This window comes from Heloderma suspectum, chromosome 1, assembly GCF_057233095.1.
Source record: "Heloderma suspectum isolate Gila_16-S chromosome 1, 16-S_ref, whole genome shotgun sequence".
Classification (NCBI taxonomy): domain Eukaryota; kingdom Metazoa; phylum Chordata; class Lepidosauria; order Squamata; family Helodermatidae; genus Heloderma; species Heloderma suspectum.
Genome location: NC_139458.1, coordinates 133320500 through 133336117, shown reverse-complemented (window position 1 = coordinate 133336117; position 15618 = coordinate 133320500). Strand labels below are relative to the sequence as shown.

At 44.9% G+C, this 15618-nt stretch overlaps 1 protein-coding gene across 3 annotated transcripts in view; it reads right to left on the bottom strand.

The window, feature by feature from the left end:
* Positions 1–3183: 3183 nt before the first annotated feature.
* Positions 3184–15618, bottom strand: part of LOC146357912 (inner centromere protein-like) — a 30383-nt gene continuing 17948 nt past the window's right edge. For 2 of the 3 annotated variants that reach the window (XM_084858503.1, XM_084858511.1), the window contains 3 exons: positions 12806–12910; positions 6443–6602; positions 4292–5697 (listed from right to left, as the gene is read on the bottom strand). In XM_084858503.1, the coding sequence (XP_084714629.1) occupies positions 5483–5697; positions 6443–6602; positions 12806–12910 (480 nt within the window). In that variant the 3' untranslated portion in view covers positions 4292–5482. Of the gene's footprint in view, positions 5698–6442; positions 6603–12805; positions 12911–15618 lie in introns of all 3 variants that reach the window. The other variant, XM_084858520.1, reaches the window with a different exon arrangement.

Sequence of the window (15618 nt, the reverse complement as noted above, 5' to 3'; positions counted from 1 at the left end):
TTAATATTGATTCAAAATCCCTCCCCCAGCTCAAACAGTTTCGGGATTCTTCTTCTCCCCTCCTTTATTTTCTAGTTCTATTTCAGGGCAATATATTAATGCATCCTGTTTCATTCCTTTATCTTCTTATTTTCATGAGTCCCACAAAGTTCTATAGACTGTCATGAGTTAAGGATGGATCTTGATTCACCATTTCAAAAACACTGCTTCACCTACTGTTCTGTATTTTATAACTGGGATGACTGCACTCCTCACCACTCAAGCTTCCTACTCAGAGAACTCTTTTCACCTCTGTCCAATTGCTGAGAAACCACGCTGCATTTTCCATAGACACCCCGTGCACTCGCACATGTTGTAGAGGGTTTTTGGCGATACATTCTAAGGTGCAAACTTCAGCTGGTGGAAACTTCAACAGCCAGAATATGTGTGGGGCATTTTGATAACACCAATTTTGCATCAGAGGCATTGGCTACCCTTCTGTTTCCAGGCTCAGATTAACGTGCTAATGCTAATCTTTAATGCTCTGAATAGTTTGGGACCCAGTTATCTGAAGGACTGTCTACCTGCATATGAACCTGCCTAGGCTCTAAGGTCACCCTCAGATGTTGGTGGGTACTAAGGACAGGATGCTTTATGTGGTGACTCCAGTCTGGCCAAATTCCTTCCCTCAACACCTCTGCTTGGACCCCTCCCTTGCGGCCTTAAACTGACCCTGAATACTTAGGGTGGCCAGGTGTCCTCTTTTACAGAGGACAGTCCTCTATTTGAAAGGCTGCCAGAGGACTGTTCTCTATTTTGAAGGCATCCTGTAACTGAAATGCTGTCCAGTCCAAGTCCAGTAGAAAGAACCATCAGAAAGAAGAGTGAAGCCCTGAGGTTGCCCACCAACAGCACCTGGACAGCAGACTGAGCAAGGCACACAGGTCACCTGGTCACAGTTTTCCACATTCTGGTGAGATGTATTGTATTTGTATTTAAATTAAAATAATTACTTCTAAATCTGTATCAATACATATACATTGGCATATGCAAATTTTATGTGCCCAGTGTCTTCTTTTTTTGGTGATTCACAGGTAGCCACCCTTCAGTATCCAACAGGTCCTCTGTGCATCCACTCGCCAGACCGACTGCTTGCACAACGGGACTCTTGCAGTTCTAAAAATAACCCTGGGGCAGTTCAGCAGAACTCCCTTCTGCAAGCTCTGCTGACCTGCCCCATTCCAGAAATGAGTGTTTTAGCTCGTTCAGGGTTGTTTTTTAGAATAAAAGCTCCATTGAGCAAGGGGTGGATCCCATGAGCACACGGGCACAGTAGGGTACTAGCCATAATCTGATGTTGTTTTACTATGTATGTTCAGTTGTTTTCTTTTTAACATTTTATTGTAAGCCACCTTGTTAAGCCCTAAAAGGCAGGGTAGAAATATATCAAATAAACAGGGTGCACATGTCCTCCCAGTGCCCAGGCCACTAGACAAGCCTTTTAGGCCTCAGCATTGTCCCATTCCCACTGACTGCCCAGTACTTCCCTATAGCTGTGCATTGCAAGGCCAGCCCTGCAATGACAGACAAGCTTCTCTTTCAGGTATGCTTGTCCACAATTACAGAATTTTTCATGAAGTAACTCCTGAGAAGCTTCAGGGGGATGTCAAGGTTTGAGGTTTGAAAGCCACTAATCTTTTCTCTAACGTTCAGCAGACCACATTGTTCCATCCATATATCCTAATGAAAGATGTATAGTTTTTCTGGCCTTTGCAAGATATAATCGACACTCAAATCAGACATTGCACACCTGACCAAGCTGCTGAGAAGGGACACTAGGCTACTTATGCATTGCGCAACATGTCATAATATATCACAGACCTTCATTTTTATCAGGAGGTATTAGTCATTCACTGCATTATTGATCTGACAGACCTAATTACCATCTTGCTCAGTCCCTAAGGCTGTTAAGCATTAATGCTCTGGCACTGCCTCAAGTAATATGTGCACAGAAGCAATTACTTAACCTCTGTAATTATCATCACTAGGAAACAGAACCACAGGAGAGTTCAGGCAGCAACACTGTTTAGCAAGGTGATACTAGTTGAAGAAAATACAACCCATTCTTAAGAACATAAGCACAGCCATGCTCGATCAGACCAGGGGCCCATCTTGTCTATTCTGTTCACATAGTGGCCTATGGGAAACCCACAAGCACGGCATAAGCGCAACAGCACCCTCCCACCCATGTTCCTCAGCAACTGGTATACATACTGCCTCTGATACTGGGGGTAGCATAGAGCCATTAGGACTAGAAGCCATCGATAGCCCAATCCCCTTTTAAAGCTATCCAATTTGGTGGCCATCACATCTTGTGCAAGTGAATTCCAGTTTAACTATGCGCAGTATGAAGTACTTCCCTTTATCTGGCCTGAATTTCCCACCAATCAGCTTCATGGGATGATCCCAGGTTCTAGCATTATGGAGAAAAATGTCTTCGTATCCACTTTCTCCACAGCATGCATAATTTTTTACACCTCTATCATGTCTCCTCTCACTCACCTTTTTCTAAGCTAAACAAACACAGCTGCTATAACCTTTCCTCATAGGGGAGTTGCTCCAGCCCCTTGCCCTTTTCTGCACCTTTTCCAACCCCACAATATTCTTTTTAGGTGCAGTGACCAGAACTGTGCACAGTATTCTAAGTGTGGTCGCACTACAGATTTGTATAAAGGGAATATGATATTTGCAGTTTTATTTTCAATAAGGACTTCTTTCAGTTCAATAAGCGTAAATATAGATGAAACTTGTTTAGGTGTCTTGCAATTCTAAGCAGACTTATTAAAACCTGACCACCCTACCAGTATTTGCTACAGTCCATATAGAGAATCTTAGTCTATGGCTCAAGGGAAGAAAGGAGGATAAAGATTTAGCAATGGGTACAAAGGTGGGAATGAGGCTCAGGACTTTCCCCAGCCCATGTAATTACAACTCATGATTATTTCATTCACATCAGAAGTGCACACTTTAGTTGTTTACCAAAAGTGTGTAAATGGTAAATAATAAGGAAACACATTTCATCAGCCTTGATCCAACATCTGCAGTCTTTATTCAGATTAAGTGGAAATTACCTTTGAGCTTCTGTGGCCCAACTTATTCAGACAAAAAAACCCCAATGAAGTCAGAACTGGCTTTTTTTTTACTGACGTGGAGGCGACTCATGGCATTAACAGGCCACCCTGTACAAAATACACATTTCTAATTCGCCTGCCAATGTGCCCTTGTTACCAAATCAGCTTCCTTTCATTGAGACTGATTCACTTTTTCCTTCCTTCTGGCTCTGTCATAAGGCATGTCCAAATTTGAGCTGACTGGCAAGATACTTCTGACACAAGATACAAACATTAGTTTAACTTGTGGGCTTGCTTTAAACAAGAAACCACCGTAAGGATGTAATTTGTTGCTCTGAGACCACTGCGATGGTCATTTTCACACATGGACAATTTTCTGTATCCATGCACCGATGGAGCAGGTAGCAAACCAGGAAGCTGGAAAAATAAGAGACTGGGAACTAGGTGGTCTTGACCCAAAGTAGAGACAAACACCAACAATCTGCTCCAAGAAAGTGTTGTGCATGCATGCATGCCCCCCCCCCCCGCTCCAATATCCCTGGCAGCAGAGGGTGGTTCACAGGCTCTAGCCCTGGAGAAGTCAGGGAAAGTGGGGGCTCTGCCAGGCAGCAAGCATGGCCTGAACTCCGGTGGTATGGTAGCCCACTGACTCCTCTGGACCACTGGCTCTACAAAAGCCACCAGGCAAGCAGTAGGGAAGAAGTTGAGGATGGTAAGCAGTAACAGGTGGAGGAGAATGAAGCATGAGGGAGGAGAAAGAAGCATGAGGGAGGGAAAAGGAGAGGTAATAAGGACTCCCCCCCACATTTTTTTTTTTTTTTGCAGGTTCCCCACTTGTATCTATTTTCAAATTTCTCTCTGGCCCAGTTGGCTTCAAAACTCTCTAGACAGGGGAGAGTAATGCATAATGGAAGATGTTTGACATGGCTATTTCTAAAAATTATCCTTATCTGCAAAACTAGATAAACTAATGAGAATGGAGTTATTCACTCCAAGGCTCACTTTCACAGCAGGACAGTAATGTGGTATTAGTTCAGCTTCAGACACTCTTTCATTAAGATTTGCCTACCTGAATCAGGCCAATAATATGTAGCTATCTTCTGTGCCTAACTGCTGTTTTCAAAGGAAACTGCCTTAAAATCCCCATGATGTGGAATTTTAAAATTAAAAAATTAATTTTAAATTAAAAAACCTTTAATTTTTTATTATCGGGATAGGTCGTTACTTCCTGTCCTTTGTTATGAGTCACAGAGACAGCCCCCAACAGAGAAACATCGTTCCGCTTACCACTTTAATCCCCAAAGGTTAGCTTCCTCCAGATAAGTTTTCATAGAAAAATAAATGGCACACTGATTTCATTTATTTTTTAAATTAAAATACTTCTAGTCTACCTTTTAGCCCAAAGGAGTGTACAAAAAAGAAAGAACATTAAAACAAATTCAAAACAAATCAAACTGACAGCAAATCATTAAAACAGCAGAAAGCAGAATCGATCCCATGTTAAAAACCATCAAGAAGTTGAACAGAATAAAAAACCAACTGTCTAAAACTGAGCAAAGGGGTCAGTCTCACCTCACTAGGAATTCCAGAAATCAGGATGCTGCCACAGAGAAGGCCCTTTTTTGCATTTCCACCAACATAGCCTCTCTTGGTGGTAGGAAACATAACAGGGCCTCTGAAGATTGTAAATCACAGGCAGATTCAAATGGGAAGAGGATCAAGCAACTGTGGGTGTATTATAACCCCTTGGGAATCGTCTGCTTGGACTGGAAGGCTGTTAAGAGTTATAACATGGGGCCACACTACTACTACACACACAAGATGGTAGGACATCTGTAATCAGATTACTTTTTTTAACCACAGGCAAAGAAGCTGTGTCTATAGGAGGTAGGAGAGAAACTGATCGTAGGAGAGAAACTCCTCTCAGCAAGAAGACAGTTTACATCATCCTTGACAATTTGTTTACTTGCCCAGTTAGGCAAAACTATTGTCAGTTAATGAGTTAAAGTTTTTTCACTCCCCGCCCCCTTAGCTTGGTAGAGCATCTGCACTTGTGCATAGCAAGCAGACTCCAATTATAAGTGTCTGATAATACCAGATGGCATCATGCAAGTAAGGAAATGCAACAATATTTCAGTACTGCTACATCTTTTCCCCTTTGTATAAACTGATCAGTTCAGAAATTCACAGAACAGCTTGGGCCAAAATATGTGAAGAAGATTGTCCTAGTTATTTCTTAAAAAGAGAAGACACTTTCAGCATTTAAACCTTTATTACACAATATATAAAATATTAAAATGGTTTACAGGTGCATCTTACATAGATATGACAGACAGAAAACTGGTGACGGCGATGAGCAGTCCTACACAGCCTCAGTATTTTTTCATGCTGTTGGATGCACGCAAGGCTGTTTTGGTACCAGGTAGAGGTGGGGACTGCCAGACAGCTGAACTTGTGCGCTTGAAATACCTTGGTTTACTTTTGTAGAAGATATCCTCTAGCTTAGGGCTCAGTATTAGTCCAAATAACCTGGAGATGTCTGGAGGGTTGTAGTACTGGTATGTGACAGCTTCATTAAGCTGAAGCCCTGAGGAAACAACCACTATCAAATATGAGTAATCCTTCAAGCAGCAACACATCTCTACTTGAAGCACTTCCATGTAAGAAAGAATGTGAAGCCCAGTCTATGAGCAGACTCCAGTTAGACGTTTATTCCCTTACGACATTTAACTGATCCTGGCATGGCCCTGCCTGCAATATCCTGGTTGTAATCATCAAATGGCCTCCACTGTGCAAGCACGTAAGAACTTCCCAACAGGTAAATGCTTATTCCGGTGTAAAAGGCACAGAAAGTAAAACAAATTTGCCAGATGACACAAAAAAAGAGGGGGGCCATAAAGCAGAACAAATAGGGGCTCTCCAGTGGTCAGCCTAACTACCAGCATTATTTTTCACTTTTCATTCACCTTTCCATACTGAACATCCCACCAGCTCTGGTTTTATTTTGATTATCAGCTTTCCCAAAAATGTTATCACGCTACAGACACGAAAGCGTGCCTAGCCTCCTTGGTGAATTCATTTAAACTCTCCTTTAGCGAGAGCAATGAAGTATATACCGACTCTGTAAGACTTCAGCTCATGTGGTACTAATACTATGCAATGCCAGGACCACCATCTGCTACTGCCGTGTAACTGAAGCTCCAGGCACTTGCCGTTTATGTATTAGGACAGATCCATCAACACTATGAAGTCTGAGGGGACCCTCACAGCTCTGAATAATATTCCTATAATTCAGGGATATCATTTTTCTGCCATTAAAGATTCACACGTACCATTGGCCCACTGAGGGATGGGTTTGCGGGGCTGGCTTTCATCGTCAGTGGAGTCATCACTATTCAAATCCATTCCATAGTCATGGAGATTGAGTTTGAGGGACGTGGCATCTTTCAGACCTTGGGGGCTCGCTTGGCTGGAGCTGCCGACAGGGGGTTTCTGAAATACAGGCAAGATTGAATGCACAGGTGCAGCAATTTGTCAACAATGGCTCTTTGTGGTGACACCGCTCTCATTTCCAAAGTTTAAACTTGTTTAAAACATTTAAACCAGGAAAGCCGTGATTTCTTGTCATGCAAGCACCAAAAATCTACACTCTGGTTATGTACTCCAGGATCACTACTGACCATGGAAATCTTCTGATCCCCATACCAAGAGTATTTAATATGGAAGACAGATGCTCAAATTAACTTGACATTCATGGCCAGTAATGTACAGTCACTGCAGAAAATCACAGTCTGAAAAATAAATAGGTGCAAAGAGGCAGGGGACTGAGCCACAGAACCCAGTGAATCAGCTCTGCAAGATCCTGAAATTAAAGGGAGGGGGTTGGTGTTGGTAAAGGCAGCTTTTCTACCTGAATAGACCTTCTGGGAGAGGCTACCTCAAGAATGACTACATACTGCAAAAGCTGCCAATTACATTATGACCCAAACCAAGCTTGTTCCAACATGCTGACGCTTAAAGACACTATGAAGTATAGGACTTTAGAGACACATGAGAACTTCGCTATATATAGCGTTCACTTGTACACATTGCACATTAACTGGCTGAAATAAATGATTCAAGGTCTCCCTAGGACAATGCTGAACTGCATCTTTGCTGGCTACTAGTAATCCTTTTTTTGCACGTGAACAGGTACTTCTTCCTTGTGCTAAAGGACCATGCTAGCAATCATAGACTGTGTTCACATGAACACGGAGGGAAAATAAGCCATGTGGTTTATTTTCCCTCCCCGCGCATGCTGCTCGCGAGCCACCTAATTAGCATAGTTACCCTGTCTGGGCGCACGTTGTTGTGACGTCTGAACATGGCAAGGATGGCTGGCTGGGGTGGTTTACAAACCACCCGAAACCCATGGTTTGTTCTAGGGTTTCAGGATAGTTTGTAAAACATCCCATTCAGATCCTGATGTCTTGACAACCTGCACCCAGCAAGGGTACTTGTCCTAATTAGGCTGCTCATGACCCGCATGCACAGGGAGGGGAAATAAGCCACCGTGGCTAATTTTCCCTCCGTGATCGTGCGAACCCACCCACAGTCTTGAAAAGTGTCATGGTAGGCTGCAGGCTTAAGACCCTGTTTTCACTATTCAGGCTATAACGGATGTCAGATGTTGGCCATTCCTTGGTTACCGTAGAAGACTTGCCCAAAACATCATTTTGCTTTTAAATCTAGAACAAGCTGCAGAACACTGGCAGGCAGATTCTAATTATGTAATTCTTAAGTTGCTGACCTACACTTTTCATGTTGTAAGCATTCAGGAAGGAGTTACAAAAGCACTCTAAAAAAATAAAGTTCAAGAGACCAGCAGAAGGATGGTAGTTTGAACAGACATGTTTACTGGAGATTGTAGAATGCAAGAGAACAGTTTACTTCAGCTTGTTCTTAAGTCAACAGGTCACCAGTTGTGTGCACATGAAGATTGGAAGCATTTTTGGCTTTTAGAATTCTTGCTAGCATTTACAAGCTTTCATCCCCAAATAAATACCACATTTCTACTCCCTTTAGATTGGAGAAAGCCTTGTAAAGTGTATATCGCATATATCCTGAAAACAGATGCTCCATAAGCTCTGAACAGCTGATGCCAGCTGTCTTAAGTGGCAGGGCAGGTACTCACTTGTTCTGAACATCTTGATTAGTTTTAATGTCGCAACAAGTGGGATAGTCAAGGTACATATTGAGAACAACAGCAGTGTTGCACAGGGCCAGCCAAACAACCCACCTGAACCCATGTAGATGCGAGCATAAAAACTGCAACAGCTCATGCAACACCTGTGCAGCTCAGCTGTACGCTGTACACTAGATATGCACCAATCAAGCCGTGGGCTTTTTTTCGGTACCAATAAAGCTCAAGGACAGGTGAAGGAAAAATTGTTTCTCTGTACCTTATTAAAACCCTAAAGAGTCTTCCTGTTCTCTGGCTGGATTGGTTACAGGACCTAGGCTGGTCATAGGTAGGGATGGCGGAGAATTTCTCCCCGAAACTTCGGGGGGCCGAGCGCCAACGTGTTCGGCCCCCCGAACAAGTTTCGGGGAGAAATCCTCCGCACCCCCCCGCACCCCGCACCCCCCCCGGGACGGGACTTACCTTTGCCGAATGTCCCTCCCGGCGGCGGGTCCGGCCGGCGGTTCGGCGGGTGTTCGTGCGGGGCGGGAGCGGCAGCCAGTCTTTCGACTGGCTGCCGCCGCCGCCATTCCAATAAAAGAAAAAAAAAACGCCCCCGTGATAGGCTATGTGACGATTAACGTAGCCTATCATGGCTAGATTTGCAAAGTCAGCCGTGATAGGCTACGTAAATCGTCACGTAGCCTATCACGGGTGACTTTAAAAAAAAAAAAGCGCGTACGGATAATGGCGGCCCCCATAGGGAGCCGCCATTCCCGTTCCTTATTTGGTCGCTGTAGTCTACGTAAAGATTTACGTAGACTACAGCGACCAAATAAGGCACGCGAATGGCGGCTCCCTGTGGGGGCCGCCATTAGCGTACACGCTTTTTTTTTTTTTTTTTAAAGTCACCCGTGATAGGCTACGTGACGATTAACGTAGCCTATCACGGCTGACTTTGCAGATCTAGCCGTGATAGGCTACGTTAATCATCACGTAGCCTATCACGGGGGCGTTTTTTTTTTAAAAAAACAAACTTTGGAGTTCGCGGCCGGGCGAGGCGGGAAGCCTCCTCCCCGGCCTGAATTTCGGCCGGGCGAGGCGGGAAGCCTCCCCCCCGGCCTGAACTTCGCGGGGGGAGCAGCGAAGCGCCTCCCCCCCACCGCAAACAAGCTTTGACGACAGGTAAGTGACTTTCGTCCACCCCTAGTCATAGGTGTATTCCTCACATATCCTATTCATTCCCTCCCAGATACATCAGCAGTAATTTTCTCAAACCAAATATTTTGTTACTTCTTCTTTTGCATTGAGTGGAACAATCTGGGAAAGAGATTCCCCGTTTTCATTACACTCCTGTGAACTACACCAGATCTCAGTTAATTATTTCACTAACTAGACTTGTGCCCTCCAGGAAGCAGTCTAACCCATATAGTTAGGGATGGATGGAGAGATTCTCCTTCACTAACTCACTCTCACTTTAGCCTTCAATCCTTCAGCTTTCCATTTCACCTACAACAGTAGAGGCATAACAGGTCTTAGCTTGATCACCTTACACATATAGACATCTGCAAGTGTCTGGGTCCTGTGCAGGACAACAGAAAAATGCACATCCTGCCATGACCATCACTTGAGTTAAACCACCAAGGAACTTGAATCCAGCTTTTTCGCTTCAAAACAAAATGCCTTTTAAGGGTTGCTTTACAATTTTACATGTTAGTATGTGTCAGAAAGGTGTATGTATAAATATTTATGCTATCACATATATATTACAATTTCATTTACACAGTATGCTTGGGACAGACATGTTACCCCCAGACATGACACGAACACTGGCATATTAGTGTTCCTTCCACATTCAGGGAGGTTTTCATATGGTGGTGGAGCTTTCAAAGTAATCTCCGCATGCATTGAGGTATTGCGGTTGTGAGAAGCACTGTACCAAGTTTGAATTGGCTCTAATGTGCCACACAGCTCTGATAGAGCAACATAGTGGAGTCAGCCTCCCACAATAAAGGGCATTTTCATATTTCTGTTTCTCTTCCAGCCACCATAAAGCTTTTGTAAGTGACAGGGGTGCTGGATCTAAGAACAAAAGAGCCATGTAGGATCAGACCAAAAGAGCTAACTAGTCCGATTTGTAGTGGCCAACAAAGTGCCCATGGGATGCCTACTAGCAAGACACGAGTGCAAAAGCACCCACCCACTTGTGTTCCCAGCAACTGGCATACAGCCCCTGATAATGGAGATAATATATAGCCATCATGACTAGACCAACTGATCTTCCTCCACTGTCATAACTAATACTCGCAAGGCACACAGGGATTGTGCAGCCCACCCCCATCTCCAAACTGACTGCTGCTAAGCTAAACAGAACAGCAAAACCAGTACAAATGACAGAGAAAAGGAATGTCCAGAAGGATAGCTGCATTCCTAGTACTATAGGGTTGCAAGGGGATTGCAAGACCGTTGAGTCCAACCCCCTGCTCCATGCAGGAAGCCTGATTCCCAGGCGGTCCCCCATCCAAGTACTAACCAGGGCAGACCCTGCTTCGCTTCCAAGATCAGGCACATCCAGCCCTTTGCTTTAGTCTGCTGTACCGAAAACAAGCAGTCTTGTGGCACCTGAAAGACTAACACACTTATTCTAGTACTGGGTTTTGTGGGATACAGTCCATGGAAATACCTCTTCTTTGAGGTACTGCCTGTGATAGTTCTACAGCCAGGAGCTGCCCTCTGCAAGCATCCCCGGATCTCCCCTCAACACAGCAGTACTGAGCTTCAACCATCATACTCTTATGCCCTCTTGTGATTATACACCAGCACTGCAACACCTTTAGAACTCGCGACTGTTTACAGCACAAACAGCAGTGGGAGGTTTTCGTGTTCAGATAAGTAATCCCTACCCTCTTGAATGTGATGTCTCCTTCCAACAGGAAGAATGTGTGCAGCCTGAGGAAGTGCTTAATGAGGCGATTGGGGCACAGAACTCACTCAAGAACGTATACCGGCGATTGTCAAACACAGAGGGGCTAGAATGTGTCTTGGGGAAAAAATGCATAAAACAAAAGGCCTCGTTAGTGGAGTCATATTGGAGGCATTCAGCATCCAGCACTATGCCCCTCAGAGTAATCTGCCCTCAATCTGCATTAATCCCAACGCGTGGCCATTGACATTGTGAGGCAGTAAGGACACACTATGTTTTAAGTGCCCACACCAAGGATGCAGAACCTTTCAGCTTGGGGGCCAAATCCCATTCTGGCAAAGCTCTCGGGGGCCACATTTCAGTGGTGGGCAGAGCTGAAGGCAAATGGGGCTGGGCCAAACATAAAAGGGGAGGGGCCAAAATACAAAAAAAGATACCAGCACATTGTAGCTTAAAGATCTTACTGCCAGTAACTAAGCCTTCGGAGAGGCATTTCAACCTTTTTGAGTGGGGGAAAAAGCTGCACAAAAGTTGGGAAGCCACCAAGTGATTGGTGGTTGGGCGAAGGGGGCGTGGCCCTCTGGGAAACTCTGGAGGGCCAGATTGGGACCCCAGGAGGGCTGGATTTGGCCCCCAGGCCTGTGGTTCTGCACTCCTGGTCCAAACTATAGCTCACAGGTGTGGGTAATCATAGAAACATAGCCACTGTTCAGAAAGCACCACCCCATCCCTGAGCACTGGTTTTGCAAGCAAAGTGAAGGGCTGGATGGCAGATGGCTGGGCAATGCTGGCCCATTGGTAGCAGAGAGAGAGAAGTTATTTGAATGTGAAAGTGAAGTGTAGACACCAGTGGACAATGTGGCACTTTCCTATTCACAGCCTGAGTATCGGACCTCAGGCCTTAATAATCTGATTATACATGCATAGGATTGTGCCCTTACACAGAAAAAAAGTCCTACATGCTGGCTGGGGAGTGCTGGGAGTTGTGGGACCTTTTTCTGTCTAAACTTGCATAGGATTGCGCCCTATAATTGCATTATTACCATACAATTTGGAGGAGGTTAGGGTATTTTTAGAAATATGTTTTTAATGTAAAATTTTATTGTTTTAAACTGTTCTGTTGTTGTGCATTGCCCAGAGTGGCTGGGTGACAAGCCAAATGGGCGATTAATAAATTTAATACATACATACATACATTTGATGGTCACCAGACCATTTAGAAGGATGAGAAAAATTCAAGGAGAGCAAGTCCACCATTGGTTGTTAGCCACAAAAGCTGGAAATTAAGGTTTCACGTGCCAAGGATACCAGACGACCAAGTCAAACAACAGGAGTTGGCCGCCCCCATCATGCCCTTATTGTGAGTTTCTCTGTGGTACTTGGCTGCCCATTACTAGACACACAGTGGTGGCCTAGGTTGAGTTTCAGTCTGACCCAGCATAGCAGTTCTTACGTTCTCACGTGTATCAGATCGGGTGGGATTCAGGAGCAGGGGGCTACCTAGCTATTTAAAGCAGGGGTGTGCAACATGAGGCCCTCAGCCTAATTCCTTGTGGCCCTCGGCCTAATTTCAAAATGTTCTCATCTTACTGGAGAATGATTACCACTCACCTGAGCGGTTATATTCAGCCACGTACTTGCAGCAGGAAGTACTTCCACCTGTGCAACTTTCTTTTCCTTCTGTGGCTGTTCCAGGTGGGTAGGATTCTGTTCCTCCTGTTAGCAAGACCGCATTTTTAGCTGATCACGCTACAAATGATCCTCAGTTCCACCCAGGTTACATTATCATTTAGCAGGATAGTCCCTTCACTCAAAAGTAACAACAGCTATCTTTTGTAGAGATGCAGAGGTTCTTCTTAGAACTACATTAAGGTGTTCCACTCTTGAGTTTTCAAATCCTTTCCTGCCTGCTCTGCTACCCAGCTTAAGAAATGCACAGACACAGAAATCCAACATTAACCTCATCCTCTGTCAATATAACTGTTGGTTGTGTCCTAAGGTATAACCGTGACCACTGCCTTTCTCCTGGCTACTTCCCCACCCTGCTCCCTGAAGGACAAAGACACCTGTAATCTCACAGTTCCCTTGAAGACTGTATAATGAAGAAAATATGCAAACATGCAGTTTGGGGTAGGTAGTGGACCCATTTGGTTCAGTATGGTGGGAACAAGACCTCATGGATATACGTACAGTTAACCACCCCATGCCTCCATCCTTAAAGATCCAGGATGGTGCCTGACAAGCAAAACCTCCGTTTTGTGCATTTCCTGTCAGTAATACAGGGGATAAGCACATGCCTTGCATTTTGAAAATGCAGCTGTTAAAATGAGAAGGATTTGGTTACTGCGACATTACACGGATGCATATTATGAGTTTGTAGTTATAGATACGTATTCCTGTTATGACTCTGTATTTTATACTGAGTATATCTACAGTGAAATGCGTGACAGGAAGAATGGTGTACTACCATATGAGAGACTGGCTGAGTGAGAGAAGGTTGCTGAAGTGTGTAGGATATGTAACTTAGGTGTGCTTGTGTGAGGCAGACAAAGTTCAAAACTGAGACAGGGTTTGTTAAGGAATAGGTCAGAGAGGTTTGTGAGAGATGGGATTTGTGTGGGGTCTAGGAAGAGAGTCTGAGGAGAGAGAAAGAGGGACTACGATTTATGTGTATGAAAGGCTAATTTACTGTTGAACATCTTAATGCTATAATTAATAAAGATTTTTGTTCTATAAAATCCTATGCTTTCTTCTCTTAGCTACATAAGGGTTAAGGTAATCAGGGGAATCATATAGGTTATATTGGGCCTGGAAACAAAACCCTATGAAAAGAGACTGAAAGAACAGGGCATGTTTAGCCTTGAGAAGAGAAGACTGAGGGGAGATATGAGAGCGCTCTTCAAGTACTTGAGAGGTTGTCACAGACAGGAAGGCCAGGATCTCTTCTCGATCATCCCAGAGTGCAGGACACGGAATAATGGGCTCAAGTTACAGGAAGCCAGATTACGGCTGATCAGGAAAAACATCCTGACTGTTACAGCAATACGACAATGGAACCAATTACCTAGGAAGGTGGTGGGCTCTACCACGCTGGAGGCGTTCAAGACGAGGCTGGACAGCCATCTGTCAGGGATGCTGTGACTTGGATTCCTGCATTGAGCAGGGGGTCAGACTTGATGGCCTTATAGGCCCCTTCCAACCCTACTATTCTATGATTCTATAGAATAAGGCCAGTGTGTCCTCACAGCTCAAGGATGGAATAAAAAGAGTCAAGGCAGAGTTTCAGCCTGTCTGAAAGAGGCAGTGCTGAGACCTCTGTTAAAAAAGGACAGAGGTCCTCCCTGAACCCCACCATATTGGATAATTATCGACCAGTCTCCAATATTCCATTTCTGGGCAAGATATTGGAGCGCGTGGTGGCCTCCCAACTCCAGGGATTCCTGGATGAGACAGATTATCTAGATCCATTTCAATCTGTCTTCAGACCTGGTTATGGGACAGAAACAGCTCTCGTCACCTTAGTAGATGACTAAGTGTGTCATCTACTAAGGACAGAGAACTAGACAGAGGGAGTGTGTCCCTGTTGGTTCTGCTGGACCTCTCAGCGGCTTTCAATACCATTGACCATGGTATCCTTCTGGGCCACCTCTCTGGGATGGGACTTGGAGGCACTGTTTTACAGTGGCTCCATTCCTTCTTGGAGGGGTGGATCCAGAAGGTGGTGCTGGAGGACTTCTGTTCGACTCCCTGGCCATTGGCCTGTGGAGTTCCCCAGGGTTCCATTTTGTCCCCCATGCTATTTAACATATACATGACACCACTGGGAGAGGTAGTCTGGAGTTTGGGGGTTCAGTGTCACCAGTATGCTGATGACACCCAACTTTCCTTTTCCTTTCCATCTAATTCCAAGGAAGCTGTTGCTGTGCTAAACCAATGTCTGTTGGCAGTAATGGACTGGATGAGGGCAAACAAACTGAAGCTTAATCCAGACAAGACAGAGGTGCTGCTGGTCAGTCAAAAGGTAGGATCAGAGAATAGGTACTCAGCTTATGCTGGATGGGGTTTACACTCCCCCTGAAGACACAGGTTCGCAGCTTGGGTGTACTTCTGGATTCAGCCCTGAGCCTGGATGCCCAGGTTTCAGCGGTGGCCAGGAGGGCATTTGCACAGTTAAAGCGAGTGCGCCAGCTGTGTCTGTTCCTTGAGATGTCTGACTTGGCCACAGTAACACATGCCTTAGTTACATCCTGTTTGGATTACTGTAACAGGCTCTACCTGGGGCTGCCTCTGAAGAGTGTTCAGAAACTTCAGCTGGTTCAAAAAGCTGCTGCCAGACTGCTGACTGGGGCTGGCTACAGGGAGCATACAACTCCCCTGCTAAAACAGCTTCACTGGCTTCCAGTCTGTTTCTGGGCACAATTCAA